General features: G+C 37.5%; 1 protein-coding gene across 3 annotated transcripts in view; it reads left to right on the forward strand.

Moving 5' to 3' along the window:
- Window positions 1-24,811, forward strand: part of LOC132914164 (spondin-1) — a 29,416-nt gene that overhangs the window by 1,257 nt on the left and 3,348 nt on the right. For 2 of the 3 annotated variants that reach the window (XM_060973020.1, XM_060973022.1), the window contains exons 3-13: window positions 7,468-7,669; window positions 17,463-17,706; window positions 18,374-18,560; window positions 19,433-19,597; window positions 19,818-19,941; window positions 20,115-20,245; window positions 21,455-21,653; window positions 21,788-21,950; window positions 22,114-22,453; window positions 23,526-23,730; window positions 24,416-24,583. In XM_060973020.1, coding sequence (XP_060829003.1) covers window positions 7,468-7,669; window positions 17,463-17,706; window positions 18,374-18,560; window positions 19,433-19,597; window positions 19,818-19,941; window positions 20,115-20,245; window positions 21,455-21,653; window positions 21,788-21,950; window positions 22,114-22,453; window positions 23,526-23,730; window positions 24,416-24,583 — 2,128 coding nt within the window. The remainder of the gene's footprint in view (window positions 1-7,467; window positions 7,670-17,462; window positions 17,707-18,373; window positions 18,561-19,432; window positions 19,598-19,817; window positions 19,942-20,114; window positions 20,246-21,454; window positions 21,654-21,787; window positions 21,951-22,113; window positions 22,454-23,525; window positions 23,731-24,415; window positions 24,584-24,811) is intronic. The other variant, XM_060973021.1, reaches the window with a different exon arrangement.

Here is a 24,811-nt window from a genome sequence, read left to right on the forward strand (position 1 = left end):
CGAAAGTAGTCTTTTCGTACGATATGATAATCTTCTGTTACTTCGTGTCATTTTGCGATAGCTGAGGATACCTTCCTCTCGTTATTTATATATATAATAAGATATAATGATATATTGAATAGAAGTATAATTCATTTACATACCTTGTTGTCATCTAAGCTGATAAAATTTATAGAATTTTTATCTATATTCTACTCGTCTTAAACAAATAAAATAATGAAAATGTTGCTAAAAGTGTATCGAACGATAATACTAAGAGCGAATGTAATAAACGACGCAATCCCTTTGTGTACGATCTATGTATATTGCCGACGGGAAATGTTGATACAATACGATGAAACGAACAGTTCTATTCCTCGTTTCATTTCACTGTCGCGTTATATTGAAATACATTTGCGATAGTACGTCTTCGTATCTTACGCTTGTATGTTTTCAAGCACGTGATAAACGGAGATGTTGCAAAGTTTTATGAAATTTCAGATTAACATGAAAATTTGCAGTAACTAGATTGTTGCTCGTGTAATTTAAATATCCAAACATCTCCTATATTCTATATAATATCTATTTTATCAATTATTCTTTCTACGTCTATTCTGTCAACTTCTTTTTAGCAAATATTTTAATCCGTCGGTATATTTTCAAATATTTCTTCTCGCAGAAACAAATGGTACATTATTCGCATCCATTGTACCTCGGGAACGTTTGCGAAATCAGCTTTAACGGAATCATTCACGCGCAAAGACACTATGCGAATATCGATTCGTTCGATGCACACGATTTACCAAGTGCCTACTAGAAAAGGTCACGAGGGCAACAAGGGTGCAAACTGGTAATGACCCCAGAAATGACTCACAGAGATACTTTCTATAGCGGAGTGCACTCTTTCGTATCTCTGTAACACTGTATCTACGTCGAAGCAACGTGATATTTATAAATATATATAATTGGCGTTCGAATTAATATATCAACGATCTCGCTACGTTGCTAAAAGTTCTGTAAAAATTGAACAGGAAAGACTCGTTCTACTTGTTCGCTTGTTCCAAGTGAAATGTTAGTTAGCGAGCGGAATAGGAAATGTGGAAACGTTGTTGAAATATTGTAGAAGAACATGTACTGTTTCGTACAACACGGAGATGGAATTTTGCGTAAAAGATTGAAAAAGAAATACGAGCTGTTGTAAAAAACTATTAAGTATTAAAAAATAATTTTTTATCGCAAAGACAGCTCGTAAGATACGTCGAGGAAGGTTCAAGTAGTCAGAATTTATAGAAATTCTACGTCAAAGAAGACGGAAGTTGCGTTAAAGAGCAGGTAGAAGTAAAAAGAAATGACGACGTTGCGACGATATCCGACGTTGTAACTGAAACTTTTTTTCAAACTTTAAAAGCCGCGTCCTAAATAAATGGTAGAAAATGGTAGAAAATGGTGGAGTTGCTGGTTTTCTCGAACCATTTGATCGCGTTCATCAATCATTTTAGAGGGAAACCGTGTTCCCGTACGTTTTGTCGATTCTCTTCGGGAAAGTTACGCAAGATGATACAACTTTCGCTTACACAAAGAACTGGTCGTGTCTTGGATTTAGAACAATTTAAAAAATTTATAGAAAACCATAAAAGAGTTAAAAAATATGTTTAAATAGAAATTTATTACATCCACGAATACGAACGAATTTAACGTAATTGTTTTCTATTCTCAAATTTTTATCAAACAATGTTTACCAAATGCCACGACAACAACTTTTTCTTTCTCATGTTTTACCGAGCATACGCTCTTTAAATTCTGCGTTCGATCGCAGGCCGCATCAAGAAAAGCAAACGCAATCAGAGTATTATTCGACCTGGCTGGAATATCCGTTTTCACCTGAAAAAGCTGCGCGTTTCCAGCGATAGACGTGTATAAATGCACCAACGCTTGATCGTATCGTCGCGCGATTAACCTGCAACGATGTAACGATAATCGCGCTACTCCCGTCAGTTCGTTAACAACAAAAGTAGCAATAATACATAGCAATACGAGCAACAAATAATCGCGTGCCTGTTCGAATAGAAGTTACGGATCATACGGCAGAACGAAAATGTTTGTTCTTAAGAGGAAGGAAACGGAATGAAATGAAAATAAAAGAAGGAAAATACGAAGAGAATACAACGATAGATACAAAAGTTTCAAAAGCGTAGAAAATAAAATGAAAAAAACTAAAGATTTTGTTGAACTCGTACGGTTACAATTTTTTGCGATAAATACAGCAGAGCTAATAAAAATTATGATCGTTGACGTTACCGAAATAGAGAACTGAAAGAGCATTTTTTTGAATAGGGATGTTTGTTACAATAGATACCATTGTGCGGAGGTAGCCACTTTTTTCTACAAAAGAATGTATTCACCAGATATGACGGACATTTCTATTTTTCGTTACAACGTACTATATGTCTATATTTATTTGCTAGCAATGGTTGTGAAAACGAGCGTTCTAGAAAAAACACAAAAGAGACGCAAAGAAATTGTTACAACCGTATAACGGTCCTTGCTGCGCCAAATAACTCTTGTTATTTGAAAATGAAAAATTATTCTCTCGTAAATATCAGCTTCGCGTTTTCGGAACTTTGTTCGACTCGGAGACGTTGGTCTGAAATTTAATAGCGAAATTTCTACGAAAATTACTACCATTCTAGAGGTTTAAAACGTCCTCCCCCAACTTATTGACATTCGAATGACGTATTGGCGGTCTTCGCAATCTGTCTTTCGCAGTTTCATTCTACTCGATGCAATCCCCCAAGCTTCTCCTCCTATTCTCTTTTTTTATTCCACTTCACTCGCCCTTCAAACTTATTTCCTCACCTACTATCGTATAATAGGGATAATATAGGTTCTACCCTCGAATCCAGTGAAAAAGGTCGAATATTACCAGTGGATACGTCGATTTTCTTTCGCAATTTCTACCTTTTCTACTGCCAACGGTCATGAAATTTATATCATTTGTCATTTTATTGCCCGAATTACGAACCAATATCGTATGTAGAGTTGACTCGCGGAAGAAATCGTTCTGTGCTAAACTATCTCTAACGCGTCCAAAACTATTCTCAATCGCTCTCGGTTAGTATTTAGTATTTAGAGCTAAAAGCGCTATAATCGCCGCTATAGTTCAGGGAACAAAGGTGAGACAAAGTGGAGCGATCTATTGGGCGAACCTTTCGATTCGAATCGCTTAGTAAAAATGAAACCAGAATCGAACGCGCCAATTGAATTTGCGAATAGAGTTGCGTAAACTTTTGAATAGTGACGCGACGCGCAGGAAAATCATGGTCGTGGCTCAACACGAGGTATTGTTTGAATTCCTGTCGTTACTCTGCGGTCGAGGATGCAGCGTGAATGGCAGAATGCCAGATCGAGTCAAATACCCCGCCCTATATGTATCGTCTTCGGCCAATATATTTAGACACGGTGAATTTATGGTTGCTTGACGCTTGTTATTCGCCCTTATCGGACACAAGAGATTTAATTGCGCTGGAATCGTACGATCGAACGATGAAAAGTGTTTGGAAGGACTTGTACGACTCGTAATCTCGAAATTAAGAATATTTTGTGGAAGGGAAAATAGAGCGCGATATAAGGTAATGGTTTGAGAGAGGATAAGGGAAGAAACGATAATTAATCCGTTATATGAGGTATTCATAAAAGAAATAGGTAGAGATAATGGGTATAACTGATCAGGCAGATGATCGATATAAAATATTAAAAAGCAACATGAAACAATTAATCTTTGTTACCGCATTCGTTCGTACCGGCACAATACAAATTTGCATCTACGTGTAAATAATGTCGTTATCGATGGATATTTTAAAGCCAGTTTCCAAACATAGAACGATACACCGAAAAGGTTCTCTTTCTTTATGGTTCGATACAGTTTTAGTTTTCCTATGTTTATGACGCATAAGCGTAATAAAAAGATCGTAAAACTGTATTTTAATACCACATGCGTTCGATACCTCTTTCACCTAACTCCGTTATCTCTGCTCTTTCTATCTTCTTTTCTACTTACCATCATTTTAAAAGAATATAAACTCTGATGAAAACTTAAAAGAAGAAGAGCAACCCAGTGTTTTTTATCTCGTAAAACTCGTTGACGGTCATTTTTAATTTACAGAAGCGTCAGAACGTGGAGAAAACGCATGCTCGATCAGCCATTCTCGATTGCCCAACGACTTTATCGCTTGCTCGATAGATATCATTTTCAATTCGTCAAGAAGCGCGATGCTACGTCACCGTTGACCATTTTTAATTCGTAAGAAATCACGATATCGCGTCATCGATCGTTTTAACGGCAACTGCGGAGGGAAAAATTCGGGAGAAAGAAACCGCGCGAATTTTCTAGCTTGTGTATATGTAACAGACTGTTCACTGGTATGATGCCACGCGCGAGAAGAAAAGAGAAAAGAATCGTTGGGTCTGATGGCGCGCTGTATCTTTGCCAAGATGAGTCAGCCAGTAACTGGTATACGTGCATAGCCGGACGAAGTAGTAGAGGCACACGTTTCCTCGCACGTGTGGGCAGACGCCGGGCTGGCCGGCATTCACGTGCTTCGCCGCGGAATATTCGTATTCTAATTTAATAGAAGCCGGCATCCGGCAAAGTGACATTTCGTGCTGCGGCCCGTTCCGCGAGATCCGCTGAATTTTGCATTGTTGCACAATGCGACGTCGTTACGTAATTAACGAGACGTAACGCCGCTGGCAAAATGGAAATGCCGTCGTCGCGACGGCTTTTATCGCGCGATTACGCGAACGTTGAGTAATCGATTTGGTTAATTGTCGCCGTGTTCTACCGGGGTTAATATATCTTGGTTAAGCTTACAACTTTATACGTTGTTTCGCGATCATTTTCCCAGTGTGTTTTGTAACGGTCGTTGACGTTAATGGATACCAAAAAAGGAAATTGTCGATCTTTAGTACCTGCGTATTGCCAATTTTCTTGTTTTCATCGAAACGACAAGTTCCTCGTTAAATAACTGGTGCGATAATCGGATTATTTATTAATCTATTTTACGCTGGTATTATTAAATCTATTCGTCTCATTCGGGATTATTTCGCAGTATATTGGAAGCGATTGCCGATGTTAGTGGAAATTCGAGGAAAAACGTAGGTCGTTGATCGTTGATAGAATTCTTTCGATGTTTTCCTTTTATTCGGTCGAGGATAGACGTAGGATATTTTCCTTTCTTGCGGCTCGCTTTAATTCGTTAAAATATAGGATACTTTTTACGCATCTTTTAGTACGTAGGTGACACGTGGTAACGTGTGACATAGTTATACCGTTACATTTCATAATACGTTAATAATGTAACTGATATTTGCATATTAACGTAGCGAAAACGTTTTTGGATTTTTAATAAATTCGCGCGTGTATTACGTTTCCATAAATTACTATTCATACGGTTGATATTATTATGTAAATCTGTTCGATAAATAGGGTTTTTCTCCTGGCTTATATATTTTTACTTCAATATGACGTAGCAGCACCTAATGTACTAAACGCATTACGAAAAGCATTCCATTAATCCGCATTACGCAAGTTAATGTGAAAATTGCTGCCTGCGTCGAATTTGTTGCGTTTAACGAAGTTAAAGGCAATTTTTCTTTCCTCCTTGCCTACAGCCAAAATATAATTACGACTAAATTCTGACATAGTCATTTTCCATTTGCGAAAGCGGCGAGAAGAATAATAAATTATAATAATTGAAAAACACAGGTTCAAAGAAAATGATTTTAATTACGAGAAATTATTAAATATTACGAATTTTTTAAACTTTTGCTTCTCCTTTTTCGATACATTCGTCTTTGATGCTACAACGTAAATCAAACGCTTCGTTCTTCCTTCGATGTATAATACATTTTTTCCAAATATACAGAGGAAATTGAGCAAGAGTATCTTTAATAACATTTATCAAGGACGTTAAAGAAGCTTATTAGGATAGAATATTTTTTTAAATAATTTAATAACACGAAGCTAATAACTTTTAAGAGTCTCTAAACTGAAAATCGTACAGTAATATTGGAGAAGGGTGGAACGGAAGATGTTGTGAAAACGTTCGTAGGTATTTGAGAGATGTTTCCTAAAATATTTTGCGTTTCTACTTCGTAGCTCGTTGTCTGTTATAATTCATCGAATGTTGTTACGACATTGATTCTTTCTCGGCCACGTAAACGGATTCGTTGCAATCGCCACGGCCAAGATCTTCACCAAGGCGAACGTCAATGATACTGCGAGCCTTGGGAATTACGTAAGAGAAAATCGTGTTATCGGTCGATTGAATGGAGCACATAAGCTAGCGGATCGCGAAAGCATTCGAACGTATACAAAAAATGAAAACTTCTTGCGTATCTTTAACATTCTTAAAGGACGAAACGAATCTCTAGATTTCATTCCATTTCTTCGATTTTCTTCGCGAAAATATATATTTTTATAAAGATTCATAATGGAATAAAAAGATTATTATCTCGAGATGTGAAATTTTACCAAATTTTTAGGAAATTTTTACGATCTTGAGATTTACTCGTCTCATTTTCCTATTCTAACAAAGAAGAGATAAGTTTGAATATAAAATCCAGCCGGATACACAAACACGAAACTTTCACTGGAATTAAATCCTCTGCCGCCATATCTCTCCTTTCCATCGGAAAGAAATTTCCTTTTCCATTAGAAAAGAAATATCCAGAGAAAGAAATGGCGTGAATTGTTTTTCTATATAGATTTAGCCACGTGTAGAGAATACAATGGAGCGGAGAACGTGCGAAATGATAGTTGGAATTTTTCGTTTTTCCACTATAGCCAGCGGGTAGAAGAAAGAAACGATGTCCCTTCTATTCACGTGAAATGAAAACTCGCCGTATGCCACCATTTGTCTGTGGGTGTTGGTGGATAAATTGGGTCGATCGGTTTCCAATCCTAATCCCGCTCATGACGTATCATTCTTATTTACTACGCCAGTTTTAGCCCAATTTCCAACCGAATCGTACGTGCCATTATGGCCATTAATCGAAACAACAGCCAGGCAAGAAAGTTTTAACCGGGATGTCATCTTCAGTCCTGTCGTTTATTACGAATTTTCTCGCTTGCGCCATTCCAAGGAGACTTTACTCGAAAATGGAAATAGGACGCCTTGAAATTATCATTTCAGTCTTTTCATTGACGATATATTTTGCAACTCCGGATCCTTTGTACATGCTTTAAAGTAACGACGAAACAGTTAACAGTATCGTCGTAATCTGCCTCAACGTTTAGCTTGGATTCGCTTTCAAACATCGATCCTTAAAATCATAAATAGGTTCTTTGGAAGCTCGTAGCTTCCACAAAGACGAAAAGCTTACTAAGCCGCTAATTTCGTGAACGTAGCTCAAAACGTAATAGCGGTCGTTTATAATTGTCAAGATAAGTTTATAGTTTAATAGCAATTTTGCGCTTCATTTTCGCAGGGAATAAAAAGCTTAAGGGACGTCCGCAGCTTTTTGTTGCTGTTGGCTGCAGTAACGAGCACGAGTGCAACAAAATGTAGCAGACTCATAGACGGCACAACGATGCCTCGTTCCAGCGCGGAAGAAAAATACCACCTATTTATCACCTTGTTCAACCGATCGGACATGATCTTCTCCTATATGCCAAATACCAAATACACTGGTGAGTATTTTGTTAAGTGATTTTACTTTTACTTTTAGAACTCTACGATGATACTCGATCAACGCAGAAGTTAAACTGCTCGTCTTTAACGAGTTCGATCGTTCAGTTCGTTTTGTTCGACAGTGTTCTGGAAGAAGCAATTAAGCGATATACATCTGGAATGTCGAGGGAATTGGGAAAAATTCATTCACGCATAGTTTGATCAAAACGCGAATCGACATCGAAATAACGAACTTTGTCGTGAGAAGTTAAGGTGGACTTGAATCGAGTCGCTTCGAAGTTTTAATTCTCTTCGCGACTACTTTGAATAGTCGAATGGGCTCGCGGTCCGAAGAACCAGCTTGCAAATTACTGTTTATTCGACGATCGCGACGGGAAGATTACTCGAGCGCGATGTTTTCAAAAATAATTATATGTATATTATAATTAACGGGCGGAGAAAGAGAAATTCGTTCATGCCACTTTGCGGCATTTGGTAACATGTACAATTTTTGTTTAATTAATTATATCGCCAACTCTCTGCGAACAAATTTTTACGTAGAATATCACCTATAGATAGTATCGTGAAGATTGAATTTCCGATAACGTGATAACTCTCCAGAATTTGTTACGTTACACGCGATAAAAATAACGTATGAAAGGAAACTGCAAGGAACGAAAAGTGAAGAAATTTGTTTATACTTTGAACAATTATCGGCCACGAAACTGCAAGGCGAACGAGACCTTTCAACTTGCAATAACTAGGATATATCGTCGTAACTAATTCCATTAAAAAAAGGCACGTTTTTCTCTCGTGGCGATAAATAATGCCAACAACGCGATTTCAGTGAAAATTTAATACTCGCCGTATTCTCGTTCACCGTAAGCTATCAATCGTCTAGTCCTACCATTCGATATATCTCGAGCAAGAGCACTTCGTTCAACGTCTGAATAGACCTTGGAGAATAAAGGAAAGAAATTTCTCTCGAACTGCTTCCTTCGACCATAATGACGGCAATTATTGAAAAAACCCAGGAACCTAGGACGTATCGTCACCTTATGCGGGATACCGGCGGATTCAGGGCACACTGGCGATTCAACGCTCGTCGAGAACTGTCTTCCATAAGATAAAAAACTGGCGTGTAATTTCTGCAAAATGTGGATGTCCCCGTTTTTTAAATTTGACGTCAAATCCGGGCTGCTTTCGCCAGGAAATTACAGGGATTTAGTCGAGAGCTTGGCGAATAGAAAATATTATATTTGTCGACCACAGGCGGAGACACGATAAGTCACATTTCCTATCTTTTGCGTGAAAGCAGTTTTAAAATTCAAGCGAATTCATCGTCGATCGATTCCACGGTACGAACGTTATTTTCGTTCTCGATTATGTCATATTAAAATTCTTCTGTTTGGTTATAAAGTGACATTAAAATTAAAGTGCTTATCGTATTTGCCTTCTGCGATCTTCGTTTATAAATATGAGTTTTCGTAAACAGATCCACGGCCCATGATCATTAACCGGAATCTCGTTCCTCTCTAGAACTCCAATTCTGCGTTATTCTACGACCGAAATCTCTATATCAGCCAACACTCGCAAACTCGGTAAAACCTTCCTCCCCTGCAAACTCACCTTCGCATCCCTTTTCTCCCATAAACTCCACCCCATTCTCTCTTTTCCATCCCTTCAGCTATCCCTCTTCGCCTCTCTGGCCACATCTGTGTTCCATTCAATCTCTCACCAATCGCAATTATACCTCGCTTTCTGCATATTCTCATCCGTTACATCCGTCGACTAGCAACACCGGCTTTCTATCACCGCGCCTCTCCCAAAAAATCAACCAAATATGAAATACATCGACACGTTTCAATCCATTCTTCATTCGCAGTGGCCGTGTCCGCGAGGTTCGCCGTCAATTACATACGATCGATCGCGAACCGTGTTCGCGTGTCTCCTCCGTGATTAATCGCTGGCGTGGGGTCGTATTTAGTACCGATCTCTCGGCAATGACGCTTTACGATTTGACAGGGCTATTCTCTGTACGTTCAGAATTAGCAAAATAGCCGAAATAAAGAATCGGTGAATTTTTATACAATTTATATTGATTTTCAGCGCTGAGTTTTTCGAGGATTCGAATGGTTTCTGGCAAAGTTTCTTCGCCGTGTCGTTCGTACCGGTAACGCTATACAGATTTATACCGGGCAGGATTATATTTCGAACAATGTAATTAGCAAGCTAGTCAGAGTGACTAATTCGAAATTTTTCCGTCGTTCGCACTGGTAACGCCGTGCAATTTGACTGCTTCGTATCTCTAATGGCCGGATCACACGCTCGTGTGCGTTGCACCATTAAAAATGTTAACCCGTCGAATAGCACAGCGTTATCGCAAACAACGTCACATCGTTCGTCCGCGTCAGTCTTTATATTTTTAATAGCGGGACCTAATGGTCGCGTACACCGCGTCATTAATACGGCAATTACCATCCATTAAAATATAAAACTTACATGCTAAGAAACTTAAAATCGAAACGAAAGATGTACGATAAAAAAGATATAGAAACGAGCCTTGGTCCGTATATTTGAAGAAAAATTATTGGAATCTGCGGAGACGTAAAGCGACTCGGTATAAATTTACAAAATTTCTAACATCAGGCAGTCCGATAGCTGTAGCGGTAATCCACTTTGTCTCAGTCATCGAGCGGAACACTGGATGCAATTATCGAAAACTAAACCGGTGAACGTGGACCGTAGACGCCCCACGGTTACTAACGCATGCAAATCCTACGAGTCGGTGAATTAATGCATTACGTAACAGTTTGGACGCGAGCCAGGTGCCAAGTACACGCTCGTGGATGCAGTTCGACGAATGCACCGGGTGCAACCGGTGCACAGGTCGGAATCGCGAATGCGAATGGAGTCACATCGAATCAACTATAATGGCGCCGTGGAATCGGAGACGGATCGTTGAGAAGAGAATCGCGCGTGAATCCCCTTCAGATTTATCGAGTGTTTTCCTCCGCTTGCGCAAGCATTCTATCAGAGTTCGTGACTCGTAGCTGTAAATGTATCGTGGAAATCGGCATCGGCAGTATATAAAGGTCTTCGTGGAAAAGTGGTGCGAGTGAATCTCTTTTTAGAAACGATTCCAGCGATATATGAGATCCAGATATTTTGTCATAAATTTATCGGATTTTACGATAGAAAGTGCATGATAAAACGTTTGAAAATGTCCAGGGTTCTCTGTTTTTAAAGTTTTGCTTTATCGAATTTGTCGAATTAAAGTTTCGTCATCTATTACGTATATTATGTTTTCTTGCAAACGTTTCGTTTTAACATTCGCGAACTTGTTCGATGGATCGGTGGTGGTTCGAATAAGGAAAGTTTAACAATGGACAATGATAGCTTTTAATGGAATATCCCCGCTGTGAAAAATTCGAATTTCCTCGGAAACGAGCTCGAGGCAATCGTTGACGATTTATAGTTCACAACTGTCCGACTCTGACAAAGCTCGATTTAGCTCGCTCTTCTCTGAAATTATCACACTCTGACACGTACTTACACGTCGCCGCTATCCAAAACTTCTTTGGCATTTCTACAGATCGCTGTAGTGATACGCATCTCGCTCGAAAGGTTACTCTGCTTCTTCGTGTAATTCAAAAGACATTTCTTGGCGATATTTAATAAAAAAAAAATTGTTTTACAAAGTATTTTTAAACGTACGATATAGAGGATTCTCAAATTGTAAGCTCGCGTTCTTACGTTAAATTTTAAATTACGCTCGTGAAATATTACCTACTATTTGATCTTTTGATCTACTTAAACGAAATAGAAGCTAGTTCGTCCACTATGTTTGAATCATTTATTACAATACCATGAATCGTAGTACGATTTTAGGTTTCTAAATTTATGTCAGACAAAATTAAAGATATGCGTCTGAAACAAAATATTTCTTTCTGCAGTTATATACAATATCCTATCTTTTCTTTATATATATATATATATATAACATTTACGCTTCCCAATGATATAATTGATTGATACGTGCAAATATTTTTAATCTTTGAAAAAAATGGTATAACTTATTTATCCTTCGTTCATTAAATGTTTTGGTCTCCACTTTGAAAAAATTCACGTAGACAGAATTCGATTTTTTTGCACACCTCTTCCATAAACCATGCATCGTCGTTTTTTTTGCAGGAGAATATGTTTTTTTTTTTATTAAAACGCTAGAAAAACGCGTTGATAAATAAAATTCTCCTACCATTTTTCGTACCTGTAAATAGTCGTTTTCGAATATCAATTGTTTTTTAATCAGACACGTGCATCTCGCCATTTTGTTTCGATGATTTAATAACTATTCTCTCTCTCTCTCTCTTTGTGTTTCAAAAACTACGAACAATATCATTAGAAAGACTATGGCGTTACTAAAAAATTTGGAAAGTATAACAAACGATCGTAACGTTGAGAATATTTAACCGAGTTCAGGATGCCGCGAATTTGCGGAAAGAGGTTCCGTTTCCTTTTTCAACCTCGGAGCAATTTCAATTTAGTAGGAGAAGACAATAGTGTACAGAAAGCGGGGAATGTGTTTTATGGTCATCTCTCGAATTCAGTTTCTGTGTTTCTCCGCCGACAAAAAGACTAACGAATAATAAGGACGCGGTGCAAAGTCCTTCCATACCGCAATTAAAACCTTCCACTCTTTCTATTTCGTTTGCAAAATATTAAGCGTTCACTCGCTTAACAGAAGGGTTTCGCACGCGTCGCTTCCAAATTATTCACGATCAAAGAAACTGTAAAAATTTAATCAAAGCTGAAATTGTTCCGTTAATTAACGCCGTACTCGGAAAACGACAAATAGTAGCTTATGCTTAAACGAACGCTTAACTCGCAAACTTACGCCCCAACAAGTTCTTACATACATCGTACAGAAATCCTATCGAATCGTAAAACAGAGAAAAAGTTATTTTTATTATTTATCAACGCGTAAAGCTTCGCATATAATTATTTTGTTTATTCATATCCTCTGTATCGCTTCCTTTATTGCACGTCGTAAGCGAAGGAGTCATAAATAATAACGAAAGCTTGCTTGTAATTTAACTGCCACGGCTAAATCTAATTACAGGCTGTCGGACAGAGGGAAAACCTTCAACCATTTAATTAAACTTTAAATACGGTAAAATGATAGAGAGCGATCGTTTCGTTAGATTATACGGTCATCGAGAAAAGTTATTTGCGATTACGTCTTCGTGCTGCTATTATTCTTCCCCCAGTCATTAAAGAGCTTACCCGATGTTGATCTGCTTGGATAAAACTGACGCGATTAATGAAACTTACCGGTTAATTCAATGGAAGCTGCTGGAGAATCGTAAATTTAAAAGGTGTGAGAAATGGGATGTTTTAAATGAAGTTGCTACTTTGTGACGTTACCTTAAGTTTAATTATTATCTTATAATATGTATACGGAACAAAAGGTGGATAAAATGTATCGATTTCTTTTAGAGAATCGTTCAACTTCTTAAATGATAGTATACGGTTCCAGTATATCAAGACAGTCATTTCACAAAGACAATTTTTGTACGGAGAAATACGATTTGGAAGAATCGTTGAATTCACATCGAAGAGGTTTTAATGGATCGCATAAAAAAATCGAATTGTAAAACATCAGAGGAAAGGACAACCTAGAGAGAAGGAAAAAAATAATGAAGCGAACTCACATTATCGGGAATTCGATTAAACCTTGTCGCGCAGACAACAAATCTCCTCGATTTACGTTCGAAGGGTTTCTAAAGACGTAAACGGAGAAGCAATAAAGCAGCGTGACAACTAAATTCTCGAGACATCGAATAGATCGCATGCTCCGCTGGTTTGAAAATTACTTGCAAAGGTAATCTGCCGTTTATTTTTTTTCTTCGATACTTTTCTTTCGCTTACCGCAGTTATGACGATAACCTACGTAACTATGTGGTATTAAATATCGACGATCGTTACTTTATCGGATCAAAGTTAGCGGATAAGTTATACAGGACGAAAATCGAAAGAGATAAACGCACAGCTGTAATTTTGAAAATTAATATCCCTAAAAATGTAGAGGAGCAACGACGACAAAGCTAAGAAACCGAGTGTAACGTTCATGGAAAGACAGCACCTTAGAAGTGTCGCAGCTAATCACATTAACAGATTACAGAGTAGCACCTTAGGCGAGATTTTTTCCACGCGCAATTGCAAAATCGAGCAAGTTTCTTTCCTTTTGTTTCTGCGTGTCAGCGTGGGAAACACGATACACCGACGAAGGTTTCATTAACTCTGTTTTCCCCCCTTTTACCCAGTTAATTCTTCTAATTCAGGGTTATGAGAATGATCGTGAGAGTCATGTGTCACTGCTTGCTGGCGCAACTTTCAGTTTCGAGACTGGATTTATTTAACGTCATTGCGTCTAGACAGTGTTCAAGAAGAATTTATTCAGCTCTCTCACGGTATACCATCTTTCTCAACTATTGAACGTCGCGTTAGAATTTTGCAGATTCAACGTTATTTTATAGAAAGTGAGTAGCTCGTAAAAAAAAGAATTCTGCGTGAATTTATTAAGATGTATTGTCTGATACGAAGCTGTACGATTAGAGTGATTAAAAAAAAGTTGGAAGAGTTTAGTTGGAAGTAATGACAATCGGTATATGCAGCGTAGACGCAACCTAGACCTAACCCAGACCTGCTTATAGCAGACGGACTATAATCGGATTAAATTGTATTAAATTGTTGAAAGTAATCATTCAGTACCTCGTTCGCGATAATTGTTATCGGGACTTACGAACCTTGTACACTTTCAAAATTTTCTAAGGTTGCGCAGCTCGTTCGAATTTTCGGAGCATCTAAAAATTCCGATATTTTAAAGACATTTCGATTTTCAAACGTTTCGTAATTTTTCCAGTTAAAAGCTCGCAGATTGTTCAGGATTTCCAAAGTTCCCAGGTCTCTCGTTTCTAAGAATTTGAAAAATTTTTATTTGTTCGAAGTTAAAGTTGATATCGAGAATAATTAAATGCGTATGTAATTACTTTCCCAATCGTGTACTGTAATTGGTACTGAGAAATATCGTGCCTGAAAAATTTAAGCTAATTATTTAATCCGAAATTTCCTAAGAGCTAAATTTGGCGTACTCAGAAATGTAGATAACAAGTTTCACGCTGATGACGCGAATACTAAAAGGTTCTTGGAATTTCTGTCGTGCATGCTATTCCGTAGGCAGTCACTTTTCCAAAATGAGAATTATTTATAATTGCACGTACATGTTTTGCAATTAAAAATATTACAATAAATATTTTTGTAATAACGTTACATATCGTTACACGCAGTATAATTTTTGCCCGTAATTACGCTATTCTTTTAAATAGAAACGCGTACACATACGTTTTTCATAAGCCAAAATAGAATAATGGAAATACCAAAAATTTATTTTACTTCGTGTAATTTTGTTTCAAAGGTGACTAAACCCTATGATTAACGAGATCGTTTTAAACGAGCAAAATACGACGAGGAAGATACGTGCACGGCATTGCGTGAAAAATATTTGTGATCAACGTTTAAGTGACGACTGAGTTATTCAGTGAACTAGACGCAGTTTGCGAAGACCCGTAATACCGGAAGCCATAAATGCTCTAAACATCTGCGTGTTACGTCTCTGATGTATACGCACGAGACGAAGTAAAATCGACTGGAAGGGAAAAGATAGTTTTGTTTGTCTACAGGGTGCTTGCAAAGTCGTTCACATTCATACGGAACCGAGAACTCGGCAAGTTGTTGTCTCGTTGTAAACTCGCTACGATCGTCGATTTACATGCTAAAAGTTGCCACTGACGATATAATCTTTGTAATACCTGTCGATCAACGTAACTCTCATACATCTCTTTACGAAGAGATTTAAAACGATGTTGTTATCTTTACTTTAGACAAAATTAGTTACTTATTTTTTATTAACAGAAAATCCTTTGATCATTTTCATCGAAACAATTTATCGACGGTAATTGCTACGACAATAATTTACATTTTATAATTCGTATTTTATAGCTAAAATATTTTATTTTACCGCTTCGTTAAATCATCACTTTCACTCGGTTAACTGTAGACTTCACTATCACAGCGTTTTATCGAACATTTTCAATGTTCACGCACCAATTATATTTCGATAAAAATTCAAGCATGTAAAATTAGAAGCTTCCGTAATTTTTACCCAAACGAGTTTTTCGTTTCAATAGCTTACGATCAATCTGTTCGTCGCGCTAACCGAATCACATCGTATACACACCTACTATACAACGTTATTGCACGACTGTTTGACGCCTGTGTTGCACAAAATACAGACTGTTGAGCAAAGGTTCCGCGAGTAATTTGCACGAATGAGTCAAAGAAAACCAGTGCAATTGCTTCACTACCACGATACCTGCAACCAATTTAATTTCCCTCGATGCTGAATCGAAGGCATTAATTTTCCATTCCCAACAAATGTTCGTCAACGTTTAATTATCTAAAAGCGCTTGATCGAAATTTGTATTAATTCGTTATTTTCGAGGCTTTTGTAAAGAAAACATATGATTCTGTCCTCTTCATACTCATCTTTCCGGTAAAACACATTGCCAGATCAACGAATCCAACATCTTTGTTATCTTCCACTAATCGATAGTATCGAACAAATAGAATGAAATTTCGTAACGCCATTTAATCGCAATAATTTTCCAATTTTTATTAATACTTATCCATCCGAAGAAAAATAATTATTACCTAATAATCAGTCTAATGATCTAGTCTAATATGAGTCATAATTATTTACAAAATTAAATGTTCATTAATCCTTTTTCCATTTCTTTTTCTAAATTATTCGAAAGTTTGCAACGATATTACCTCGTCTGTTGCGAAAAAACGAACAATTGTTTCAGTAAAACAACGGGAAGAATTTTACATCGAAAAAGGTTTATACAAAATAATCGGACGAGTCGCGAGAGTGTGCAAACCGTGAGAATTTAATACGCTCTACGGAAATTTACGCGAGACAGAGAATTTAACGTAGCAATAAAAAATATATGCAGCTAGAATTCGGCGGTGCGTTACAACGTTGTTGTTGTGACACGTGTAATAAAGTAAATATTTTCGACGAGGTAACTAATGTACGTTCCTGCCTTGTAACAGAGACGTACGGCTGCTCGATTAGGAATTGGAAAATAAAAGATAATATATTTTGCAACAAAGATATCCAAAATAAATATTCATAATGTACTCACTGCCCTCAAGAATAAAGTGATTTTATCGCATGAAATTTTGAAGATCGATGATTCGTTGTTGTATTTTGTTTGCTGACAAACGGATATTCGAGCAAGATTCCATCTCCACAAAGTCAGAACGACGTTAGCCGGAAACGAATTTATCTGCATTCATCGTCGCAGAAAATTGTTCGTTAGAAAGTCACGATCTTAATCCCCTCGATTATCGTCTACGAACTACTTCAGAAGATGAGACTTGCCGTAAATCACGTTACGATATCGATGCATAAAGAGCAATTTGTGCGAGGACAGTGGCAATAATCCATAGTTGGACGAATAGCCGGATCATTCGAAGAAACGTTTGTAAGCAAAGGATGGTCACTTTGAATCTTAAAGATTTTTAGAGAACGAAAAGATTCACGATTTTCTGAAGTTTGTTAAACGGAGGAAGAAAAGTAATTGCAATCGACGCGATACGAATCGTTGACTAAAATAAAAAAGTCTCTTTGCGTGAAAGAGTTAAGAACGAAGGAGGAAGAGGATGAAATGCAATTTTTTGTTTCAGTGACATTGCAAGCAGACAGTACGGATATCATGCCAAGAAAATTCACTAGGTTTTTGATATCCGCCGAGCCGGAGAACGAAGATGACACGGCAGAGAGTGGCATCTTCGATTTGCAAGACGAGTTGTTGACAACATACTCGGAAAGTTGTCCGAACGCCGTAGTGGAGACCACGAAGATGTCCAAAGAAGAGATTTCTGTGGCCTGGACCAGCCCTTCCGAAGGTAGCGGTTGCATATTTATCAGGTGAAGGGACATTTTAATAACAAGCATGGAAAACGATAACGTATTTTTGCATGCAAATAGTAATGAATTTAATCATATCGATAGATTTGTATCATCTCCTCTCATCGTTTACATATCCTGTAATTTATTCGAATTTTTAAAATGAAAATCAACGAGATATTATTCTGTTTTGTATATACAGATCTTTTAATTAACGTTAGTAAAGGAAACATCGCGCGTAATTTAATAAATACACGATTTAACGAACGTTTTATCTTTCAATTTTGCGTAACGAAAATTCTTCCTTCGTCAAAATTCTTTCTTACTCGGTGGAAAACCATGTTTTTTTCCTTTTTTCGCGATCAATCGGAAAACAATCATCGTAAAAGAGAACAAAATTCCAAAGATAAATGTTTCAATTTATCAGTTTCGGAATTTATCCTAAAATTTAACAGAATTAAACGTTACACGATACCGCTAGTAGCAAGAATAGAACGATATTTCGCTACTTTTTTGCACGATTTGGCAAATGGACCGAAAAATAAATCCGTCTTTCTACCTCGCAACGAATAGCATGCATTTAAACGCAAAGCTTGGCCCATTTCGGTAAACGCTGACATCTCGAATTAATGGAATCTCGGGAACGTGGGTCCGGTAACACGTGTTCTTCCACTTGTTTTTCTCTTAGGGCAACGATATTGGAGACGCCAGATACATGGTACATGGATGATCAGAACTTAGTGCTAAAGATATGTCAAGACTCGAGAGCCGAGGCGGACGACCAGGGGCAGGTTCTGAAAAAGTGCTGCGCCTGCGACGAGGCGAAGTACGAAGTTACTTTCGAGGGACTTTGGTCTAGAAATACTCATCCTAAGGCACGTGAGAGCTTGTCAAATAAAATCGACAAACAGAAATGCATAGAATCGCTATCGATCTTCTTGTTTAAGCATCGACGTGTCTCTTCGATGAGAAACTCCTTCGAACGAGTAGCGAAATCGAAGCAACTCCTTTTCCTTTTCCTCTTTTTCGTCGAAACTTCTTTTTATTGAAATCGAAGCGGTGTGAATCGAGCGTACTGGTCGATCGAAATAAGATTCTTGAAAAATTCGTACAAATGAAATTATCGTTTTGGCGAAAGGAAAAAGGATTAGTTCGTGGACATTTAGACGTACGTTACACCGTGTAAGAAACAAATTATTTATTTCGAACAATTCGAGTGTATAAAATTCGACTACGAATTAATTTTGCGTGAAACCGTTGTACTAAAATAAAGAGTGTACGTTGATAAATTACGAAGAGTATCGAAACACGTTGAAATCGGAAAGGAATTATTTTAATTCCAATTGGAATTCTTCGTGCTGAATAAGGAGACTGGATGCTGTTTTATCGATGTCGCGGGGGACGAAGTTACTTTACGACGTGAAAATGGGTCGAAAGAAAGTTCGACGAAACTTTCTTTTAACTTGCGACGATGTGTGGCTCGCGTATATAACAACGTTATAGGAAAACGTTACCGATAAATACAGAATCGCATCCGTGTGCATTCGTTTCAACGATTTTCGATATTCGGTCAAATTGAAATGAGAGCCACTATTGTGATCGGATTCGTGCATTCAACTGGTGATTATCGAAAAATTGAAACTAAAAACTCCAACAGTTTTGTATAAGCTATGCAATATGTTTTCTCTCTTTAACAAGACCTTTTAATAGGAAAATAATTTTTAATGGAATTTTTTCATTTTTCCAGGACTTTCCTAGTAAAGGATGGCTCATTCGATTTTCAGACGTGATTGGAGCATCGCATACGGTTGATTATAGATTTTGGAAATACGATGGTCTAGCCAGTCCTGGGTTGCAACAACTGGCTGAACTTGGATCGACCAGGAAATTAGAATCCGAATTAAAGAGTCAAGTAAATATTATTAAAGCAAGAATATTATATCATTTTTTTTAAATTCGCTTTTGTTGATCATGAGAAGTTAACTGTAGCAGAGAATAAGAAGAGTTACAGTTACTTTATAGTCGATTCTTTGTTTCGAATTATAAGAATTCGATTTTAGTTTTGCGTAAATTTCTTTTCGTATTAATATCGACAGTAAATATCGGTCTACGAATGGTTTACTTTTTCACAGAGTAAAAAGATCAGAACTATAATTAAAGCCAGAGGAATAAGTTATCCCAATGTGACTGGGAAAACTTTTGCGGTATTCCGTGTTGATCGGGAACATCACCTGATGTCTTTGGTGTCGATGATCGGTAAGGAAATTTTGGAGAAAAATAATTCTCCCGATTCATACTTAGACAACGTGACGATTCTTGTAACTTAGAAATGCTTTATTCCACTGGAAAATTCTAGAAATTACGATGGATCGATTGAAGTTTTCCGAATTTCAATTAAAATATGAAATGTGAAAAATATGATTTTGTAGATCCTTCGCCGGACTGGATCGTCGGAGTTTCAGGTTTGGAATTGTGCTTGGATAGTTGCACTTGGATCGAACACAAAGAACTGAATTTGTACCCTTATGATGCGGGCACTGATAATGGAATCACCTATTTGGTAAAAGAAATTCCTGTCTCGAACGATCTAGATTCTACTTTACCAAATTCGTACGATATAATTATTTTCACAAAAACATCCTCCAAACATTTTCTTGGTCCATTTCCGGCTCCATTCGGTTCAGTTCGATCGTTACCAACGAATAAAAACGGAAAGCAGCTGCCGATAAAAAACAAATTACGAAGCGTAATGAAAAATTGCAAATGACAGGCAAAGACGAATAGGTTTTCGTTTACGATGGAAAATGGTTTCCCCTTTGGCGGAGAAAAGCTCAGACGTTTCAGCAGTTTTCGATGCCCAGCGAAAAAGATTCGTTTAGGAGGACGAAATCAATGTCAGCTGTCGATCGCAGAAAATCGCATAATAAATTCAACCGCAGGCTCGGGCCTAACAATCGACAATAGGGTTGCGGATCGCGTGAAAATCGCTGACGGCGTCGAAGTAATCGTGCTTGCGACGCTTTTCCAACCGACCAACGACTTCCCTCGTCGCGACGCACCATTTCCGCTTTTCCATCCTTCAGAATCTATCGTTCAACGATGTCCTCGTGATTCCTCACGAAACATAAATTTAAACGCATACAAATACCTTGAGCAATAATAAAGAGGCAAAAATAGTTCGTTAATTTCAAAGGAAACGAAAGATAATAATTGTCGAAGTGATCGCCATTTCTAAGAAAACTCTACGTCTGATCTTCGGTTTTCTCAAGCGCTGAGGTCATCGATAGCGCATAGATAAAAGAATGCGTCGATGACAGACCATAAGCGGTACACGTGCGACGTTGGTTTCAGGGATTCTTTTAGTCTCAGGGTAACATTGCTAGCGTGAGGATCTGGACCAGCTTACATTGTATTCCACACTTTGTACTTTAATATTCACAACATATATACTTACAATACCTTACAATTTACCCACGCGTTTCTTTAATTCCACATACACCGAATAACTTTAACAATAATAAAAGAAATTCATAAAACAAGCAGATTTATAATGATAAAATGAATAAGTCGAATAGGACGAGAATTGTTTGGAGGTTGACGAATGTATTTAAACTGACTTGAATTATAATCCAATTATGCGAACTGTCTCGTGCTTAACTATTGATATCGTCGTTACTTGACATTTCTCGATAGGCGTAACTTAATTGCTTTATACTGCAATTGCGTTTTATGTAGGCGGTAAAATGAAGGAGATTTCTTGCGTTTGCAGTCACCGGATTCGCCAACTGAGCCTCAAGAACCCATCCGTAGGATAACTTCGAGCTACCCAAACGACTCCAAGTCTCCGTTTTACGATCCTTCCGGTTTAGATATGAAACCGCTTGCCAGGCTTTACTTGAACCGACAGAGGCTTTACGAGAAAGCCTGCAAGAATGCGTCAGAGGATGCGCCATCGTCCACGGATACGGGTAACTAAGAGTAGTTTAAATAAACGCGAACATAGAGAATATATATCTCTTTTTATTAGGTTTTTTTATTTCCTGCTCGAGGTGGTCATTTTAACAAGGAAGTTTAATGAAAATATAATTTATAACGTATACAGGAGCCTGCAAAGTGACAGCATGGCGCAACTGGACTGCATGTTCGACAGCGTGCGGTCGTGGCACTCAACTCAGACAAAGATATTACGAGAACGAAGCTGCAGCGGTCGCCAACAAGTGCAACGTCTCGCTAAGTGACAGGCGTCAGTGTCTTGGACACGATTGGTAATTAGCATGATTTTATGAAAATTCTCCTAGAGAAATCTGTATGATTCAGAATATTGAAAGACGTTGCTAGAGGTATTGAAGAACATTTAGAAACTTGTAACAAATTCGTTTCGCATTATCTCTATCGCAAGGAAATAAAATCAAATAACGTTAAATACAGCAATGGAGAGCGAAGATCGGTGAAAGGATGCAGCGAGTCCGAAGTACTACACGAATGGAGCGACTGGAGTGAATGCTCGACGACCTGCGGCCGCGGAATCAGGACCAGAACAAGAGCTTTCAAGAACAAGAAATATAAACAGTGCAAAGCCTTCTATAGCGACCAACAACTTCAACAGACCGACCATTGCACGAATTCTGAGTGCGATGAAAAGAACGGAGAGGAGGTAAGCGAGATGTCTATCCAAAAGGAGGAGAATGATAACAATGAGGACAATGATAACAAAGAAGATTACGAGGAAGACGAAGCAACGTTGGATGGAATCGAGGAATGGTCGCAAGTACAGAATCCAGTGATAGTTTACGAAAATTTACTAATTGCAAACTAACTGGCAGAAACCTCGCAAAACTCGTGCACGTAACTTTCTGGCTATTGTCTCGTCGAGCGCGTGAAAATAAGACGTAGAACGAACTATCGTTTGACAATTGCGCTTGTTTATGTTATTATTAACAAATTATCGAACTTGGTCATCACAGAAATAATAATAATTACATTTGAAGATCATTTTATACAAGCTGCCCCGCATAACATAGTATCTATGCTAGTGCTACGTTATGCAGGACACTCTGTATATATACGAATCATTACTAACGAATTTCGAATTATTCAGAATAATCGTTTCACGCGCGAGTAACTATAAACCATACCTGCACCATTTCTCGCTGAACCATCCACTGGCATCCTCACGTAAGTCGAGAAAAGCGAAAAATCAACGATCGATTGACTCTCCGTTTACAGAGTAAGTCGGAAGCAATGGATGAAATGAATAAGAAAGCTAGATAATCGATATTTCAACGAAACAAAATTGCTTTTGCCTTCTTTATAAAATAATGATCATTTCTCTTCTGCTTGCTCACAGTGCTAGATTATTCATTTTATTTATCACTTCATATTTCATTTAACAACGTCATTTGTTAAATGTACTTTGTCACGCACATAGACTTATGGTTACGCACTGACATTCAACTTTTAATAAATGCAATCGACTAACGTTCGCTATATGCGATACCATTTAGTTTATACATACGTTCTTTCCTGATGTTACAAAGTGACTAGCTTTTTCTTCTTTCGCCGTAACAGTTTAAAAAAGGATTTTAGATGCTAGTAATAAATTGAGTTTTATTTCTAGAACTTTTTCTATTAAGGAAAAAATAAAAGCATAAAAGATGAGAATTGTTTGTTAATGGGCATATTTAAAAATCAAATTCAATTAATTACCGGGACGTCAAAATCTTTTGAACCATGAGATTTACGAAGAAAGTTAAATAAGCTTAAAAGATTAAATGACATTAAATAATCTTGGTAATTGAATCAAAAATCTAATTCATCCATCGTATTGATTTTCTAATTAGAAATGCATCGAAGAGCGTTACATGCAATGGTCCCTGTGGTCACCCTGCAGTTCTAGCTGCGGTAGCGGTACCCAAACGAGATTTAGAATGACCCATGAGAATTGGAAACGCCATGATGACGTGGATCCTACAGAATGCAGACACGAAGCGGTTCCCTGTCAAGCTAAGATCGCATCGTGTAATTTTACGAAAGAAGAAGCAGAAGGTAAGACCGAACGATTTTCTATTCTAACCAGGAGCAAAATCAATTTTCGTACATGACAAAATTGATGCGAATCTTTGCGCGTTCATTCTATATTAGCTTTGAGAGACGCTAAAAGTCTAATGATATCCTATTAATAGATATCGCTGTAAAATGTAAGTCCTCTAATATTTAACTTGTTGCTATTTTAAAATATTTCGAAAAATCTCGTAGATGCCTAGCATAGGATGTTCTTAGGATGTCCTCTAATATTTAACTCCTCGTTGCTATTTTAAAATATTTCGAAAAATCTCGTAGATGCCTAGCATAGGATGTTCTTATAATTTCCCAGTAACAAGTCCCAAGAACGGATTAGAACTTAACTTATTTCCTCGACAATTACAAAGCTTCCCTTGTTGAAAGGAAAAACCAAGACATAAAACCCTCTTAATTCTCACGGAACTGTATCAAATTTTCCCTTTACACTTTCATGGCATGCGACATTTTTATGAACAAAGATTCAAATTGTAAATCGAAGCAACATAAGCAGCAAAAGCGCGTAGAACGAAAACAAAGAGAAGCAATTAATCATGCAGATCTTCGTTGTTTATAGAAGAAGCTAGTGAGAAAATATTAAAGGGTAAATCGTAATAAAAATGATTTCAAAAATAAAGAAACAATTGTTAAAAGAATGTTGGACTGATTGCAGAATTTTGCAAGAAACCGAAGGAAGAAGGACGATGCAACGGTAACATCATTCGTTGGTATTTCGACAAAGAGAAGGGATGTAAATCGTTCAAATATTCCGGCTGTGATGGAAATGAAAATAATTTTCCAACTGAACAGGATTGCAAAAAAGTTTGCGATAGCTATCAGAGTAAGTTTCCCTTCGTCATTCAGCCATCTGCTACATCTTTCTTTATTCAAAGATCCATCGACGATGGAAGTAAAACTTGTTCAGATGATAAGATAAAGTAACTTTGATACTTTTGACATACTTTTGTATCATAAAAGTAACAATAACTCGACTCTAACAAAATTCATTGATTTGTAATTGCTTTAAGAAAAGGAAACTATATGTACAGTTCGAACGAACTCGTTTAGA

The sequence above is a fragment of the Bombus pascuorum genome, chromosome 14, assembly GCF_905332965.1.
Source record: "Bombus pascuorum chromosome 14, iyBomPasc1.1, whole genome shotgun sequence".
NCBI classification, from domain to species: domain Eukaryota; kingdom Metazoa; phylum Arthropoda; class Insecta; order Hymenoptera; family Apidae; genus Bombus; species Bombus pascuorum.